Source organism: Somniosus microcephalus, unplaced genomic scaffold (assembly GCF_052327205.1).
Source record: "Somniosus microcephalus isolate GS21.2 unplaced genomic scaffold, FLI_Smic_1.0 scaffold7, whole genome shotgun sequence".
Classification (NCBI taxonomy): Eukaryota; Metazoa; Chordata; class Chondrichthyes; order Squaliformes; family Somniosidae; genus Somniosus; species Somniosus microcephalus.
In genome coordinates this window covers 2084539-2103775 of record NW_028225194.1, presented here as the reverse complement: position 1 = coordinate 2103775, position 19237 = coordinate 2084539, and the positions used below count along the sequence as shown (strand labels likewise).

The 19237-nt window shown below is 47.6% G+C and overlaps 1 protein-coding gene across 2 annotated transcripts; it reads left to right on the top strand.

Moving 5' to 3' along the window:
• Positions 1 to 1951: 1951 nt before the first annotated feature.
• LOC147084015 (uncharacterized) lies at positions 1952 to 11344 on the top strand. 2 transcript variants are annotated; one of them, XM_085979978.1, is made up of 3 exons: positions 1952 to 2807; positions 7270 to 7397; positions 9556 to 11341. In XM_085979978.1, the coding sequence occupies exon 3, from the start codon at positions 9665 to 9667 to the stop codon at positions 11210 to 11212; it is 1548 nt and encodes a 515-aa protein (XP_085836104.1). In that variant the 5' UTR covers positions 1952 to 2807; positions 7270 to 7397; positions 9556 to 9664; the 3' UTR covers positions 11213 to 11341. The 2 variants fall into 2 exon arrangements, with proteins under 2 accessions (XP_085836104.1, XP_085836103.1); XM_085979977.1 differs by having other exon boundaries at positions 7270 to 11344.
• Positions 11345 to 19237: the final 7893 nt, after the last annotated feature.

The window sequence follows — 19237 nt, the reverse complement described above, 5'->3', positions numbered from 1 at the left end:
GCAATATCACTACACAGTACTTATATACCGGTGGTCACCACCGGTATTACGTATACAGCAGCCAGAGAAAGTAGTACATCTCTTAAGGTGGAACAGGCTTAAGTTCTCTTAAGGTGGAACAGGTTACATACACCACAATTGTTCCAATGTTTCCATTAGTCCCGGATCCATCCACTATTATGGCTTCTACTCCCCCGAAGGTTGAAAGATATACGGTTATTGATCTAAAAAATGCTTTTTACGCGATTCCAATCCATGTGGATTCACAGTACTTGTTCGCCTTCTCTTTTGAAGGCCGACAGTAAACTTGGACACGATTACCACAAGGTTTCGTTGATTCTCCGACCGTCTTTTCAAGGGAACTGCACAAATGTTTGGCCCCTTTGCAACTACCGGGAGGTTCAACTCTTGTACAATACGTGGACGACTTGCGTATTGCATCACCCACAGAGATGGATTGTCAAATGGATACAAATGTAGTATCAAAAGCAAAGATCCAATTTTGCAAAAAGCGTGTCACGTATTTAGGGCACATTCTGACACCAGATGAAAAAGTCCTGCTCTCAGAAAGGACCCAAACAATATCCCAATATCCGGAACCTACCACTAAAAGAGGGATACGAGCATTTTTAGGATTAATAAATTTCTGCAGGCAATGGATACCAAAAACCACCCATGGAAGAATAAATCAAAATTATGTACTCCAAGGCCAGTAGGAACGGCGGGAGGTTTTCCATTGATGGCAGTCACATCTGATGACTGTCTGATATGCGACTTAATGCATAAACAAGCCACACTTACATACGCTTCTGATAAAAGGTGCAACTTGACAAGGCACAGAATACGACCCTGGTCCAAAGAACATTGCACCGGAACTGATAAATGCAAGAAATGTACCGAAGTAGAAGGTATACCAATAACAATCGTACCGCATTTCGAATGGTGTATAGAATCAAAAATTGGTGAAGTGGAGGTAGGGGCGCTTTTCCCCACATTTTGTGACACCATCATCTCCATAAATGGAAAGAGAGGGACAACACAATGAAACTATGTGGCCTACCAAACCCCATGATAAATCGAAAGGAACTACTAAATGTCTACAAACTTCAGAATGGAACCTAGAGAACCTAGCCAGACGATCATACCAGTGTTCTCCAACAGCACTTGAAGGGACTATGTGGGTGTGCAATCATACTGGGTACCCATATTTACCCAAATAACTTTAAGGGAAGATGTGCTATAGCATTTATCATCCCAGCCTTCAGACTTGAAGATGAGATACGGAGTGAATACCCAACCTACAGTCAATGGAAAAAAAGAAATTATGGAACTAATTTCGCCATGCGCAAACTCTTGGGCTCGGATCCTTTCAAAACACACCACCAAACCTGGTGGAACCGACTCCTAGGAGCTTTAATACCATCTTATGGAGTAATGATGGCATTAGATGAAATAAGAAATTTAGCACAGGATGTGGAAGATATTGCCAATGACATAGCCATGGCTTTGAAATTGATCAATAAGGAATTGGGCCAAATAAGAATGTTTGCCCTACAAAACAGAATGGCACTAGATTATGTTTCACATGCTCAAGGAGGAGCATGTGCAGTTATCGGAGCAGAATGTTGTACGGACATTAGTGATTTCTCAAAGCAAATCCAAAACGAAATTGATGAAATTGACAGAAAGGGAAAGGAGGCTGGAGACATTGACCACACAATGGGAAATTTTGGATGGGGGCCGTTGTGTCTGCTAGATGGACTATTTGGAGGACTGTTTAGAACAATATTGGAATGGGTCATTTGTCTGGTTGTCTCATACGTACTAGTCTCGGTGATAATTAACAGACTGATTAAGTGTGGATCAGGAGGTGAAAAGCAGATGGTTATAATCAATAAACCTCAAGGAAGTATCAATGTCACACAGGATTGGACTAGGATTAATGTGGAAGAACTGCAAGAATTAGAGGAAGGTGATAGCATTTGCGAAGATTCGGCGTAGTACTAGGAAGAAATGAGACAAGAATGACGCATGCGTTTGGGCAAAGGAGGGCAAGAAACAGAAACTACAAGGGAGGACCCAACCCCTGGACATTGATATCGGGCTACCTTTGCCTGATTGTATGCTCATATTGTATATTGAAAATTACCCTGTCCAGTATGTAGAGAACAAAGTTGAGGTTATCATGTAATGATAAAAGGAGGGAAGGATAAGTTAAATTAATCACACACTGCCGTACAAATGCCTTGCAAAGCATGATGGACTAGTTGACATGGGTTAAAAGTTTAAATGTTGAAAAAACTGATGCAAGGCTATTGAGATGCAGTAGGAGTAGATAAGAAGGAACAGAAGGAGCAGAATGTTCTACTCCCTAACCACACTCAAGGCGCATCCTGTAGATAAAAAAGAACTGAACAATGTAGGAGGAATCGAAATATGCTTGACATAAGATAACTGGTGTAGCAATGTGAAACTCAAGCAAAACTTTGTAAAAAACAAGTGACTCACAGAACACGTGATCGTCTAGTTTAATGTTTTCCCATGACTTGCAGTATATGAAAATGTATAAATGTTGCAGCTCCGTGGGTCTCGGGGCTCACTCTTGGGGAGGCATACACAAAGGGTTTCTCAGAGTGAGTCCAGGTACCGGATTACCTTAATCAAACTTTACTTATTTTACATGTTCTGACTTTGTGTATTAGTAAGAAAGTGATAGACTGACCGGTGTGTTTAGTCTCCTAAAGCAGTGAACCTTGATCCCCCACGGGAGGGGTAGATCCTCCTCAATGACTGCGAGGAGTTAACAGGTGAATCAATTTAGAGAGAGCTTTCCTCTGTATCTAACCTGTGCTGTTCCTGCCCTGGGAGTGTTTGATGGGACAGTGTAGAGGGAGCTTTACTCTGTATCTAACCTGTGCTGTACCTGCCCTGGGAGTGTTTGACGGGACAGTGTAGAGGGAGCTTTACTCTGTATCTAACCCGTGATGTACCTGCCCTGGGAGTGTTTGATGGGACAGTGCAGCGGGAGCTTTACTCTGTATCTAACCCCGTGCTGTACCTGCCCTGGGAGTGTTTGATGGGACAGTGAAGAGGGAGCTTTACTCTGTATCTAACCTGTGCTGTACCTGCCCTGGGGGTGTTTGATGGGACAGTGTAGAGGGAGCTTTACTCTGTATCTAACCCGTGATGTTCCTGCCCTGGGAGTGTTTGATGGGACAGTGTAGAGGGAACTTTAATCTATATCTAACCCGTGCTGTACCTGCCCTGGGAGTGTTTGACGGGACAGTATAGAGGGAGCTTTACTCTATATCTAACCCGTGCTTTTCCTGCCCTGGGAGTGTTTGACAGGACAGTGTAGAGGGAGCTTTACTCTGTATCTAACCCGTGCTGTACCTGCCCTGGGAGTGTTTGACAGGACAGTGTAGAGGGAGCTTTACTCTGTATCTAACCCGTGCTGTACCTGCCCTGGGAGTGTTTGACAGGACAGTGTAGAGGGAGCTTTACTCTGTATCTAACCCGTGCTGTACCTGCCCTGGGAGTGTTTGACAGGACCGTCTAGAGTGAGCTTTACTCTGTATCTAACCTGTGCTGTACCTGCCCTGGGAGTATTTGATGGGACAGTGTAGAGAGAGCTTTACTCTGTATCTAACCTGTGCTGTACCTGCCCTGGGAGTGTTTGACGGGACAGTGTAGAGGGAGCTTTACTCTGTATCTAACGCCTGCTGTCCCGGCAGGCATTACAGTGTCCCATCAAACACTGCCAGGGCAGGGACAGCACGGGAGTGTTTGATGGGACAGTGTAGAGGGAGCTTTACTCTGTATCTAACCCGTGCTGTACCTGCCCTGGGGGTGTTTGATGGGACAGTGTAGAGGGAGCTTTACTCTGTATCTAACCCGTGCTGTACCTGCCCTGGGGGTGTTTGATGGGAGAGTGTAGAGGGAGCTTTACTCTGTATCTAACCCGTGCTGTACCTGCCCCGGGAGTGTTTGATGGAACAGTGTAGAGGGAGCTTTACTCTGTATCTAACCTGTGCTGTACCTGCCCTGGGAGTGTTTGATGGGGACAGAGTAGAGGGAGCTTTACTCTGTATCTAACCCGTGCTGTACCTGCCCTGGGAGTGTTTGACAGGACAGTGTAGAGGGAGCTTTACTCTGTATCTAACCTGTGCTGTACCTGCCCTGGGAGTGTTTGATGGGACAGTGTAGAGAGAGCTTTACTCTGTATCTAACCTGTGCTGTACCTGCCCTGGGAGTGTTTGATGGGACAGTGTAGAGGGAGCTTTACTCTGTATCTAACCCGTGATGTACCTGCCCTGGGAGTGTTTGACAGGACAGTGTAGAGGGAGCTTTACTCTGTATCTAACCCGTGCAATCAAATCAAAAGTCAAATCAAATCAACTTTTATTGGCATTGTTAGTGCACAAGTGCAGTACTACGAAATGTAGGCTTGCGGCTCCCGAGAGTGTACATTTGGATTAAGACATTTAAACATTCAACATACATTTGGCTTGTAGTATATTAACATAAATATAACCATAATAAAGTGCATTGGCAGATGTGCAGGCTTTAGAGTTTATTTGTGGAGTTCAGTAGGATGACAGCCCTGGGAAAAAAGCTGTTCCTAAATCTGGTCATACGGGTGCGAATGCATCTGTAGCGTCTCCCAGATGGCAGGAGGGTGAACAGACTGTGGCTGGGGTGGGTAGGGTCTTTGATGATGGACCGTGACCTCCGTAGACAGCGTTTCTGGTATATGTGCTCTATGGTCGGTAGCCGGGTGCCAGTAATGCGTTGGGCAGTTTTGACTACCCGCTGCAGGGCTTTCCGGTCATAGTAGCTACAGCTGCCATACCATACTGTGATACAGTTTGTCAGGATGCTCTCTATAGTGCAGTGGTAAAAGTTAGAGAGGATCAGGGGTGACAGATTAAATCCCTTCAGCCTCCTTAGGAAATATAGGCGCTGCTGGGCCTTCTTCACCAGAGAGGAGGTGTTGAGGGACCAGGAGAGGTCTTCCGTGATGTGGACTCCGAGTAACTTAAAGCTGTCCACCCTTTCCACCACATCCCCATTGATGTGGATGGGGGTGTGACTTCCGTCTTTGGACTTCCTGAAGTCCACAATGATTTCTTTTGTTTTCTTGGTGTTAAGGGCCAGGTTGTTATCGACGCACCACTTCACGAGATGCTGGACCTGCTCCCTGTAGGCTGACTCATCGTTGTTGGTGATCTGGCCTACTACCGTGGTGTCATCCGCAAACTTGATGATGGTGTTGGAACCATTAACAGCCACACAGTCGTGTGCCTGCCCTGGGAGTGTTTGATGGGACAGTGTAGAGGGAGCTTTCCTCTGTGTCTAACCTGTGCTGTTCCTGCCCTGGGAGTGTTTGACAGGACAGTGCAGAGGGAGCTTTACTCTGTATCTAACCCGTGCTGCAACTGCCCTGGGAGTGCTTGACGGGACAGTGTAGAGGGAGCTTTACTCTGTATCTAACCCGTGCTGTACCTGCCCTGGGGGTGTTTGATGGGACAGTGTAGAGGGAGCTTTACTCTGTATCTAACCCGTGCTGTACCTGCCCCGGGAGTGTTTGATGGAACAGTGTAGAGGGAGCTTTACTCTGTATCTAACCTGTGCTGTACCTGCCCTGGGAGTGTTTGATGGGGACAGAGTAGAGGGAGCTTTATTCTGTATCTAACCCGTGCTGTACCTGCCCTGGGAGTGTTTGATGGGACAGTGTAAAGGGAGCTTTTCTCTGTATCTAACTCATGCTGTCCTGGCTCTGGGAGTGTTTGATGGGAAAGTGTAGAGGGAGCTTTACTCTGTGCCTAACCCGTGCTGTACATGCCCTGGGAGTGTTTGATGGGACAGTGTAGAGGGACCTTTACTCTGTATCTAACCCATGCTGTACCTGCGCTGGGCGTGTTTGATGGGACAGTGTGGAGGGAGATTTTCTCTGTATCTAACCTGTGCTGTACCTGCCCTGGGAGTGTTTAATGGGACAGTGTAGAGGGACCTTTACTCTGTATCTAACCCATGCTGTAGCTGCGCTGGACGTGTTTGATGGGACAGTATGGAGGGAGATTTTCTCTGTATCTAACCCGTGCTGTACCTGCCCTGGGAGTGTTTGATAGGACAGTGTAGAGGGAGCTTTACTCTGTATCTAACCCATGCTGTACCTGCCCTGGGAGTGTTTGATGGGACAGTGTAGAGGGAGCCTTAATTTGTATCTGACCCGTGCTGTCCCTGCCCTGGCAGTGTTTGATGGGACAGTGTAGAGTAGAGCTTTATGCTGTTTCTAACCCGTGCTGTACCTGCCCCGCGAGTGTTTGATGGAACAGTGTAGAGGGAGCTTTACTCTGTATCTAACCCGTGCTGTACCTGCCCTGGGTGTGTTTGATGGGACAGTGTAGAGGGAGCTTTAGTCTGTATCTAACCCGTGCTGTACCTGCCCTGGGAGTGTTTGATGGGATAATACAGAGGGAGCCTATTGCCCATGATGCATGCTCCAACTACTTATCCGATGGTCCCAGCACTTGATCCCCCTGAAGATCCCTCCAATTATTGCCTCTGGCACCCTTCCTGTTACAGGGAGTAGACTTGTTTCAGAGCACAAAGGAGGGAGATGGAATATCCTTGCCGTATCCCAAACACCACTCCCACTAACCTTCTCTCTTTGCCAAAGCAGGATGGAGACACACCGAAATAAAGTGAGGGGAGACTTTCTGGAGTATAAAGCAAAAGGTAGAAATGGGGGTCTTTGAATAGTGCGACCTCACATTCAGAGGATGGGAGGGAGAATTTATCAGTGGTAATTTTGGGAGCCAGTGCTCCCTGCCTGGAGTCTCAGTACACGGGAGCAGGGTTGGAGATGGGACTGATTGTACAACCTGCGTTCATGCCCAGTGGGACTGCACACCAGGAGCAGAGCCTGGTCATGTGACTCTGTAATACCTAGAGTGGGAGGGGTTTGGGCTGCTTTGTGACATGGTCCCTGGCTCCTTTCTGATGTCACCTGGAGATGGTTTACGCCCCTGGTTACACAGCATCAGTGGGAGTCAGTGTGTGTGGAGCTGGACATGGCAGCTGACACTGCCGGTGAGTCTAGTCCATATAAATAGGGGAAAGGAAAGAACAATTTAATATTAAGGTAAGTAATTCAACCTAATGTCATTAATTACAAATATATTCAAATTAAATCTAATCATAGTCACAAAAATTGTATTCCAATTATAGATTCTAGAATTAATAATAATCAGTTTTATGTTAAAGGATTCTTGGACTGAACAGTATCTGTGAAAAGTGGAGAGAGGAGTCGAATCACCGTCACACTAACTGGGACTGGATGGAGGTGGCTGGATTCACAGAGCCGAACAGGTGGGACTAAGACCCCTCCAGAGGTGAGAGTCTAACCAGCCACAGGGAGCTGTCTGACAGCTGCCAGAAGACTCGGCCTTTGATGCGACAAGTTGACCCGAGCTTAACTTGTGTGTGAAGCTACCTGGGAGTGCTTGACACTTACATGTAGAGGGATTTTTATTCTGCATTCTTACTATGCATTACCTGAGCTGGTGTACATCATTGGATAGTGTCAGAGGAGCAGTACACTGCATTTAGCACATGCTGGATCTGGGTTGGCTGTGGTTGGTGAACCAATTTAGAGAGAGCTTTACTCTGTATCTAACCCGTGCTGTACCTGCCCTGGGAGTGTTTGATGGGGCAGTGTAGAGGGAGTTTTACTCTGTATCTAACCCGTGCTGTACCAGCCCTGGGAGTGGTTGATGGGACAGTGTAGAGGGAGCTTTACTCTGTATCTAACCCGTGCTGTACCTGCCCTGGGAGTGTTGATGGGACAGTGTAGAGGGAGCTTTACTCTGTATCTAACCCGTGCTGTACCTGCTCTGGGAGTGTTTGATGGGACAGTGTAGATGGAACTTTACTCTGTATTTAACCCGTGCTGCACCTGCCCTGGGAGTGTTTGATGGGACAGTGTAGAGGGAGCTTTACTCTGTATCTAACCCATGCTGTACCTGCCCTGGGAGTGTTTGATGGGCAGTGTAGGGTGAGCTTTACTCTATACCTAACCCTTGCTGTACCTGCCCTGGGAGTGTTTAATGGGGACAGTGTAGAGGGAGCTTTACTCTGTATCTAACCCGTGCTGGACCCCAGCTATTCACAATATATATTAATGACCTGGACGAGGGAACTAGATGTAATATCTCCAAGTTTGCAGATGACACAAAGCTGGGTGGGCGTGTGTGCTGTGAGGAGGATGCCGAGAAACTCCAGTATGATTTGTACAGGTTGGGTGATTGGGCAGAAGCATGGCAGATGCAATATAACATTGATAAATGCAAGGTTATGCATTTTGGTGTCAAAAACAGGAAGGCAGATTATTATCTGAATGGCAATAGATTGGGAGAAGGGGAAGTGCAATGAGACCTGGGCGTCCTTGTGCACCAGTCGCTGAAAGTAAGCATGCAGGTGCAGCAGGTGGTTAAGGCAAATTTATGTTGGCCTTCGTACTGAGAGGGTTTGAGTACAGGAACAAGGATGTCTTGCTGCAGTTGTATAGGGCCTTGGCGAGACCACATCTTGAGTATTGTGTGCAGTTTTGGTCGCCTTATCTGAGGAAGGATGTTCTTGCCATGGAAGGAGTGCAGCGAAGATTCACCAGGCTGATACCTGGGATGGCAGGAATGATGTATGAGGAGAGATTGGGTCGATTAGGCTTGTACTCGTTGGAGTTTAGAAGAATGAGAGGGGATCTCATCAAAGCTTATAAAATTCTAACAGGACTAGACAGACTCAATGCTGGGAGGAAGTTCCCGATGGTCGGGGAGTCCAGAACCAGGGGTCACAGTCTAAGGATAAGGGGTAAGCCATTTAGGACAGAGATGAGGAGGAATTTCTTCACCCAGAGAGTGGTGAACCTGTGGAATTCTCTGCCACAGAAGGCAGTGGAGGCCAATTCATTAAATATATTCAAGAAGGAGTTGGATATATTTCTTAAGGCTAAAGGGATCAAGGGATATGGAGAGAAGGCAGGGACAGGGCACTGAATTTGGATGATCAGCCATGATCTCATTGAATGGCGGAGCAGGCTCGAGGGGCCGAATGGCCTACTCCTGCTCCTATCTTCTATGTTTCTATGTTTTCCTCACTGATTGCAGCTCTTAACGAACACCAACTTTACAAAGAAAGCCCCGTGTGGCAGCCTGGAGCTCAGGGGCCGAGCGCACAGGCACGGGGGGAGGATGATTGACAGGGGCCCAGGGTGTGTGCTGAGCATGCGCGGTGCGGGCCGGGCGCCTGTGGAGCAGGGGAGGGCGGGGTCATGGGGCGCATGCGCGGTGTCAGCCACAACTCAACGCTGCGGCCGGAGTGCTTTCTGGAGCGCGGGGGCTTGTGGGTAATGCAGCCGCCATTACTGTTGATCCTTTCAACCAACCTGAGCAGAAGCTGGGGCGTGAAAATCAGCTTCACTGCCCCTGGGCTGGGAAAGGGGGACATGAGACAACATTCTCCCTCTTACACCTTTCTAAACTCCTTTTACAGAGTTTTAGAAGTGGAGCATTTACAGACAGGAAGCTCAGACCAAACATCATGTCAGGATCAGACAGAGTCGCTCGATTCATCAGGACCTGAATATCATCGGCCTTTGCACATGGAAGGAGAGAGCAGCGATCACAGCGCAGACAAACCGCTCACGTGCTCCGTGTGTGGACTCGGATTCAGCCGATCGCCTGACCTGGCGAGACACGTGCACCGTCACACCGGGGAGAAACCGGGTAAAGGTGGGGATGGTGGGAATGGATTCAGTTCCCCGTCTACATCAGAAGTTCATCAGCGCAGTCACACTGGGGACAGTCCATTCACCTGCTCCGTCTGTGGGAAGGGATTTGTTCATTCATTCCACCTGCTGAGACACCAGCTTGTTCACACTGATGAGAAACCATTTAAATGTTCTGACTGCGGGAAGAGCTTTAAATGCTCTGGGGATCTGAAGCAACACCAGCAAGTTCACACTGATGAGAGACCATTTAAATGTTCTGACTGTGGGAAGAGCTTTAAATGCTCCAGGGACCTGAAGCAACACCAGCAACTTCACACTGATGAGAGACCGTTTACATGTTCTGACTGTGGGAAGAGCTTTAAAAGCTCCAGGGCTCTGACCAGACACCAGCGAGTTCACACTGGGGAGAGGCCATTCACCTGTTCCATGTGTGGAAAGGGATTCTTGCAGTCCACCAAACTGCTGGCACACAAGCTTGTTCACACTGGGGAGAGGCCATTTCCCTGCTCTGTGTGTGGGAAGGGATTCACTCAGTCATCCAACCTGCTGATACACCAGCTTGTTCACACTGATGAGAGACCATTTAAATGTTCTGACTGTGGGAAGAGCTTTAAATGCTCCAGGGGCCTGAAGCAACACCAGCAACTTCACACTGATGAGAGACCGTTTACATGTTCTGACTGTGGGAAGAGCTTCAAAAGCTCCAGGGCTCTGACCAGACACCAGCGAGTTCACACTGGGGAGAGGGCATTCACCTGTTCCGTGTGTGGAAAGGGATTCTTGCAGTCCACCAACCTGCTGGTACACCAGCTTGTTCACACTGGGGAGAGGCCATTTCCCTGCTCCATGTGTGGGAAGGGATTCACTGATTCATCCAACCTGCTGATACACCAGCTTGTTCACACTGATGAGAGAGCGTTTAAATGTTCTGTCTGTCAGAAGAGCTTTAAAAGCTCCACAGACCTGAAGCAACACCATCTTGTTCATACTGATGAGAGACCCTTTAAATGTTCTGACTGTGGGAAGAGCTTTAAACGCTCCAATGACCTGCTGAGACACCAGCAAGTTCACACTGGGGAGAGACCATTTTCCTGCTCTGTGTGTGGGAAGGGATTCTTGCAGTCCAACAACCTGCTGGCACACCAGCTTGTTCACACTGATGAGAGACCATTTACATGTTCTGACTGTGGGAAGAGCTTTAAAAGCTCCGGGGCTCTGACCAGACACCAGCGAGTTCACACTGGGGAGAGACCATTTCCCTGCTCTGTGTGTGGGAAGGGATTCTTGCAGTCCACCAAACTGCTGGCACACCAGCTTGTTCACACTGATGAGAGACCATTTACATGTTCTGACTGTGGGGAGAGCTTTAAAAGCTCCAATGACCTGCTGAGACACCAGCGAGTTCACACTGTTCTGTAGCGCAGGGCCCTGCAGACAGCTGGGGAGACATGAACGTGGAATGGATGAATGTTTTATAAATTCTTGTACTATTGTTTAATCTTTCAATCTGTTGTGCTGATGATTCCCTTGATTTGACTGTTAATGTTATTTTTGTTTTTCTCCTTATCACAGGCAATTGCCTATTAAAAGTCAACCATCACAACCAATAAAACCTGTAACATAACAAAAAAAGTTTAAAGGAAACTTAAATTAAATGAAGATTCTATTTTCGGTGGTGATGATGCACGCCAGTCCCTCCGGTACCCACTGGTCACGGAAGGCCTCGAGCGCGCCGGTGGACTGTTCATGTTATTACATTGAATGTACAGCACAGAAACAGGCCATTCGGCCCAACTGGTCCATGCCGGGGTTTATGCTCCACGCGAGCCTCCTCCGACATATCCTCCTATGTTTATCTGGCTTCTCCTTAAATACATCTATGTCGTTCACCTCAACTACTCCTTGTGGGAGTGAGTTCCACATTCTCATCACTCTCTGGGTAAAGAAGTTTCTCCTGAATTCCCTCCTGGATTTATTAGTGACTTTTATATTTATGGCCCCATAAAAATGATGAGATTCTGTTAAGCTGACCAGTATGTTGTTGTACTTTGTCTTTTTCTGATGAATGAAACATTACTGAGCCCCTGTACCCGTGTTATGGGATGAAGTGCCAGACAAGTGAAGGCACAACGTCTGGGTGTGAATCTGATAATAACCTCACGGACCGTATAGGAGTGATAACCAGATGGGCTTGTGGTTATAGTCTGGTCACAGATGGACTAAATTCCCTGAATTAGCAGGAGTTCAGGAGGCGGTCAACAGACGGGTCCAAACAATCCCATTTCCTGAGCGGTAACCAAGCTTGTGTATAAGAACAGGCCACATAAGCCGTTGTCAGTTGGAACAGACTCGAGAAGGTCGCGCGCGAATCCACTGTACTTCTATTCTCCAGATTGAGGGAATTATCACCCGATCTGTGTTATGCAGCGCTCTTAATAAAGCCTGGAGAGACAATTTGTGTTCTTGTGAGCTTGATTATCGGGTATCCGAAACCCTGGGACTCCCGATCATTAGAGTCAACCTCAGTGTGTGGAAAGGGATTCCCTGGTGTATCCCACCCGCTGACACACCAGAGTGTCCACATTGTGACTGTGGTGGGTCGATTCCACTGTTTCCAATGCCTTTAATCACATCCAGGACTGAAACGTGTTAATTCAGGCAACTGGGGCATGTTAATGTTAAAACCCCAATAACTGGGCTGGATTTAAAGATTATTCCCTGTTCTCTCAGTACCCGTGAGCAGAGAGAAGCTGATGTTATACAATCATAGAGCACAGTAGGATGCCTTTCGGCCCATCATGCTGGTGCTGGCTCTCTGAAAGAGCGATGCCCTGCTCTTTCATAAGAACATAAGAAATAGGAGCAGGAGTAGGCCATACGGCCCCTCGGGCCTGCTCCGCCATTCAATAGGATCATGGCTGCTCTGAATCTAGACTTACGTCCACTTCCCTGCCCTCTCCCCGTAACCCCTAATTCCCTTATCTGCTAGGAAAATGTCTATCTCCATTTTAAACTTATTTAATGTTGCAGCTTCCACAACTCTCTGGGGTAGCAAATTCCATAGATTTACTACCCTCTGAGTGAAGAAGTTTCTCCTCATCTCAGTTTTGAAATGGCAGCCCCTTATTCTAAGATTATGCCCCCTAGTTCTAATCTCACCCATCAGTGGAAACATCCTCACCGCATCCACCCGATCAAGCCCCCTCACAATCTTATATGTTTCGATAAGATCGCCTCTCATTCTTCTGAACTCCAATGAGTAGAGTCCCAACCTACTCAACCTTTCCTCATACGTCAACCCCCTCATCTCCGGAATCAACCGAGTGAACCTTCTCTGAACCGCCTCGAGAGCAAGTATATCTTTTCTTAAATATGGAAACCAAAACTGCACGCAGTATTCCAGGTGTGGCCTCACCAGTACCCTATATAACTGCAGCAAGACTTCCCTGTTTTTATACTCCATCCCCCTTGCAATAAAAGCCAAGATTCCATTGGCCTTCCTGATCACCTGCTGCACCTGCATACTAACTTTTTGTGTTTCACGCACCAAGACCCCCAGATCCCTTTGTACTGTAGCACTTCGCAGTTTCTCTCCATTTAGATAATAACTTGCTCTTTGATTTTTTCTGCCAAAGTGCATAACCTCACACTTTCCAGCATTACATTGCATCTGCCAAATCTCTGCCCACTCACTTAGCCTGTCTATGTCCTTTTGCAGGTTTTTTATGTCCTCCTCACTCACTGCTTTCCCTCCCATCTTTGTATCATCGGCAAACTTGGATATGTTGCACTCGGTCCCTTCCTCCAAATCGTTAATATAGATTGTAAAGAGTTGGGGTCCCAGCACTGACCCCTGCGGAACACCACTAGTTACTGATTGCCAGCCCGAGAACGAACCATTTATCCCAACAGCCCTGCAAATTTCTGCCTTTAATATATATCCAATTCCCTTTTGACTGCTACTATTGAATCTGCTTCTACCTCCCATTCAGGCAGTGCATTCCAGATCATCACAATTCGCCGTGTAAAAAAGTCTCCTCATTTCCTCTCTAGATTCTTTTGCCAATGATCTGAAATCTGTGTCCTCTCGTTACCGACCCTCCTGCCAGTGACAACAGCTTCTCCTTGTTTGCTCGATCAAAACCCCTCATAATTTTGAGCACCTCGATCAGAGCTCCACTTAACCGTCTCTGCTCCAAGTTATATTGCCATTGTTTTGTGAATTGTTGCTGTGATCGAGGTGCTGGATGTCCGTGCCTGGGGAATGGGACATTCTATCCTCGTGAGCACCGAGTGTCAGCATCCAGCAATCTCTGGTCAGGGACTGTCTTTTTAAACTGCCTCACCTGAGCTTTTTGACTCCCAGATTTCATTATTAATCATTTCAGAGTTTTTGCAGAGTGACCAAGGCTGAACAGATAAACGTGAGGTATTACATTTTGGTAGGAAGAATGGGGAGCTCACTTATCACTTGGAGGGTGCGAGTCTAGGTGGGGCAGAGGAACAAAGGGATCTCGGAGTACAAATACACAAATTACTAAAAGTTGCGACACAGGTTAGCAAGGCCATAAAAAAAGCAAACCAAGCACTAGGGTTTATTTCTAGTGGGATAGAATTGAAAAGTAGTGAAGTTATGCTAAACCTGTATCGAAACTTGGTTAGACCACACTTAGAGTACTGCGTACAGTTCTGGTCGCCATATTATAAAAAGGATATAGAGGCACTGGAGAGGGTGCAGAGAAGATTTATGAGTATCATACCAGAAATGCGAGGGTATACATATCACAGAATCACAGAAACCCCACAGTGCAGATAGAGGCCATTTCGGCCCATCGAGCCTGCACCGACACATATCCCACCCGATCCCCGTAACCCCACGTATTTAATCCCCCTAACACTAAGGGTCAATTTATCATAGCCAATCAACCTAACCCGCACATCTTTGGACTATCAGGAAAGGATGAACAGGCTGGGTCTCTTTTCTCTTGAAAACAGAAGGCTGAGGGGTGACCTAATAGAGGTCTTTAAAATTATGAAAAATGTTGATAGAGTGGATACAGAGAGAATGTTTCCACTTGTGGGGAAGAGCATAACTAGAGGCCTCAATATAAGATAGTCACCAAGAAATCCAATGGGGAATTCAGAAGAAACTTCTTTACCCAGAGAGTGGTGAGAATGTGGAACTCGCTGCCACAGGGAGTGGTTGAAGCGAATAGTATCGATGCATTTAAGGGGAGGCTAGACAAGCATATGAGGGAGAAGGGAATCGAGGGTTATGCTGATAGATTTAGATGAGGAAAGACGGGAGGAGGCTCGAGTGGAGCATAAACACCGGCATGGACTGGTTGGGCCGAATGGCCTGTTTCTGTGCCGTATATCCGATGTAATCCTATGTCAAGTATCCCAGCTGGCTTAGCTCCAGGCACTTTAGCTCAGTGGGCAGCACTCTCACCTCTGAGTCAGAAGGTCGTGGGTTCAAGTCCCAGTCCAGAGACTTGAGCATAAAAATCTAGGCTGACACTCCAGTACTGAGGGAGTGCTGCACTGTCAGAGGTGCCGTCTTTCGGATAAGATGTTAAACCGAGGCCCCCGTCTGCTCTTTCAGGTGGATGTAAAAGATCCCATGGCACTACATTGAAGAAGAGCAGGGGAGTTCTCCCCGGTGTCCTGGGGCCAATATTTATCCCTCAATCAACATCACTGAAATAGATTATCTGGTCATTGTCACATTGCTGTTTGTGGGAGCTTGCTGTGCACCAATTGGCTACCGTGTTTCCTACATTACAACAGTGACTACACTTCAGTGGTTCTTCATTGGATGTAAAGCACTCTGGGACGTCCTGAGGTTGAGGCGCTATATAAATGCAAGTCTTTCTTTCTCAGCAAGCGGGCGAGTGTCAGTGGTTGGAGGGAGGAGCTCAGTGTTGTCACTGAGTGGACACAGACAGATTGAAGCTAAAAGACAGAGAATGTTGAAGTTTGGAATGTTAACACCCAAAGTCAGGAGTTGGGCCCTTTGCCTAGATAAGGGAGGTGGTTGCTAAGAGACCCACAGACCTAATAACACTGCAAACTGCTCAGGCAGCAGACTTGTAACGTGTGAGGTCACGAGTGAGTTGATGCCCAGACAACAGAGGCTTGCGCATTCCTGAGGGAGACAAACTGGTTCTGTAACCGGGAGAACAGGTTGAGGGACCACGATAGGGTTCCCCTTGTCCTCACCTTTCACCCCACCCGCCTCCACATTCAACGGACTATCCTCCGCCATTTTCGCTGCCTCCAAAGTGATCCCACCACCAAACGCATCTTCCCCTCCCCTCCCCTTTCAGGATTCCATAGGGACCGCTCTCTCCAAGACACCCTAGTCCACTCCTCTATCACCCCCAGCACCCCTTCCCCTTCGCCTGGCACCTTCCCGTGCAAGCACGGGAGATGTAACACCTGCCCCTATACCTCCCTCCTTCCCACTGTCCGGGGCTGCAAACACCCCTTCCAGGTGAAACAGTGATTTACTTGTACTTCTTGCAATCTAGTATACTGTATTCGCTGCTCACGATGCAGTTTCCTCTACATTGGGGAGACCAAACGCAGATTGGGTGACCGCTTTGCGGAACACCTCTGTTCAGTCCGTAAGGGTGACCCCGAGCTTCCGGTCGCCTGTCATTTTAATTCACCGCTCCATTCCCACTCGGACCTCACCGTCCTTGGCCTCTTGTATTGTTCCACGGAAGCTCAACGTAAACTCGAGGAACAGCAGCTCATCTTCCGATTAGGCACTTTGCAGTCTTCCGGACTCAATATCGAGTTCAACAATTTCAGATCATAACCTCGGCCCCTATTACATTTTTACTTATATTTTTTATCCACCACTTTGCGGTTTCTCCCTTCCCCCCCCCCCTTTTTTCTCTCTCTCCCACATGGCAGCTGCCTCTCATTCTGCCAGAACATTTCACACCTAATCTGAGCCGTCTTTTGTCTCCACCATCACGTCTCGTCTTCAATACCTCTTAATGTCTCTTCACTTCTTTTGTTCTGTCCCAGCCCTGCCTTTCAATCTATTTCATTTCCTTTACAGTTTTGAAAAAGGGTTTGACCCGAAACATCGACTCTCATTTCTCTCCACGGATGTTGCCTGGCCTGCTGAGTTTTTCCAGCATTTTCTGTTGTTATTTTGGATTTCCAGCATCTGCAGTATTTTGCTATCGAACAGTTTGAGGGAGTCACCCTACGTGGGACGGCTCGTCCGAGGTGTTAACACAGAGGCAGCTGGGGAATGGGATGAGCAATGAATCATAGAATCATAGAAATTTACAGCACAGACAAGATCTAGGCCCCTCATAATTTTATACACCTCAGTTAAGTCTCCCCTCAGCCTCCTCTGTTCCAAAGAAAACAACCCCAGCCTCTCCAATCTTTCCTCATAGCTAAAATTCCCCAGCCCAGGCCACATCCTCGTAAATCTCCTCTGCACCCACTCTAGTGCAATCACATCCTTCCTGTAATGTGGTGACCAGAACTACACGCAGTATTCTAGCTGCGGCCTAACTAGTGTTTTATACAGTTTAAGCATAACCTCCCTGCTCTTATATTCTATGCCTCGGCTAATAAAGGCAAGTATCCTGTGTGCCTTCTTAACCACCTTATCTACCTGTCCTGCTACCTTCAGGGATCTGTGGACATGCACTCCAAGGTCCCTCTGATCTTCTGCATTGCTCAGTGTCCTACCATTTATAGTCTATTCCCTTGCCTTGTTAGCCCTCCCCAAATGCATTACCTCACACTTCTCCAGATTGAATTCCATTTGCCACTGTTCTGCCCACCTGACCAGTCCATTGATATCTTCCTGCAGTCTGCAGCTTTCTTCTTCATTATCAACCGCACGGCCAACTTTTGCATCATCTGCAAACTTCTTAATCATACTTCCTACATTCAAGTCCAAATCATTGATTTATACCACAAAAAGCAAAGAACCCAGTACTGAGCCCTGCGGACCCCCACCGGAAACGGCCTTCCAGTCACAAAAACACCCTTCGACCTAGGCCCAACCATCATCAGCTGTTTCATGAATGACCTTCCCTCCATCATAAGGTCAGAAGTGGGGATGTTCGCTGATGATTGCACACTGTTCAGCACCATTCAAGACTCGTCAGATACTGACGCAGTCTGTGTCCATATGCAGCAAGACCTGGACAACATTCAGACTTGGGCTGACAAGTGGCAAGTAACATTCGCACCACACAAGTGCCAGGCAATGACCATCTCCAACAAGCGAGACTCTAACCATCTCCCCTTGACATTCAATGGCATTACCATCGCTGAATCCCCCACCATCAACATCCTGGGGGTTACCATTGATCAGAAACTGAACTGGACCAGCCATATAAATACTGTGGCTACAAGAGCAGGCCAGAGGCTGGGAATTCTGCGGCGAGTGTCTCACCTCCTGACTCCCCAAAGCCTTTCCTCCATCTACAAGGCACAAGTCAGGAGTGTGATGGAATACTCTCCACTTGCCTGGATGAATGCAGCTCCAACAACACTCAAGAAGCTCGACACCATTCAGGATAAAGCAGCCCGCTTGATTGGCACGCCATCCACCACCTTCAACATTCACTCCCTCCACCACCGGCGCACTGTGGCTGCAGTGTGTACCATCTACAAGATGCACTGCAGCAACTCGCCAGAGCTCCTTCAACAGCACCTTCCAAACCCGCGACCTCTACCAGTTAGAAGGACAAGGGCAGCAGACGCATGGGAACATCACCACCTACAAGTTCCCCTCCAAGCCACACACCATCCTGACTTGGACCTGTATCGCCGTTCCTTCACTGTCCCTGGGCCAAAATCCTGGAACTCCCTTCCTAACAGCATTGTGGGTGTACCTACACCATATGGACTGCAGCGGTTCAAGAAGGCGGCTCACCACCATCTTCTCAAGGGCAATTAGGGATGGGCACTAAATGCAGGTCTAGCCAGCGACGCCCACATCCCATCAATGAATTTTAAAAAAAATGTTTTTAATTACCTTTTGTTTCTTGCCTTTGAGCCAAGTTTGGATCCAACTTGTCACTTTGCCTTGGGTCCCATGGGCTTTTACTGTCGTCACCAGTCTGCCATGTAGGAGCTTATCAAAAGCCTTGCTAAAATCCATATAGACTACATCAAACGCACGACCCTCATCGATCCTCCTTCTTACCTCCTCAAAAAATGCAATCAGGTTAATCATACTTCCTACATTCAAGTCCAAATCAGTGATTTATACCACAAAAAGCAAAGGACCTTGGAGTGCATGTCCACAGATCTCTGAGGGTAGCAGGCCAGGCACAAGGTGGTTAAGAAGGCATACGGAATGCTTGCCTTTATTAGCCGTGGCATAGAATACAAGAGCAGGGAGGTTATGCTTCAACTGTATAAAACACTAGTTAGGCCTCAGCTAGAGAACAG

Coding starts and splice junctions, on each gene's coding strand:
- LOC147084015 (XM_085979977.1), top strand. CDS start 9,335: ATGGGGCGCATGCGCGGTGTCAGCCACAACTCAACGCTGCGGCCGGAG.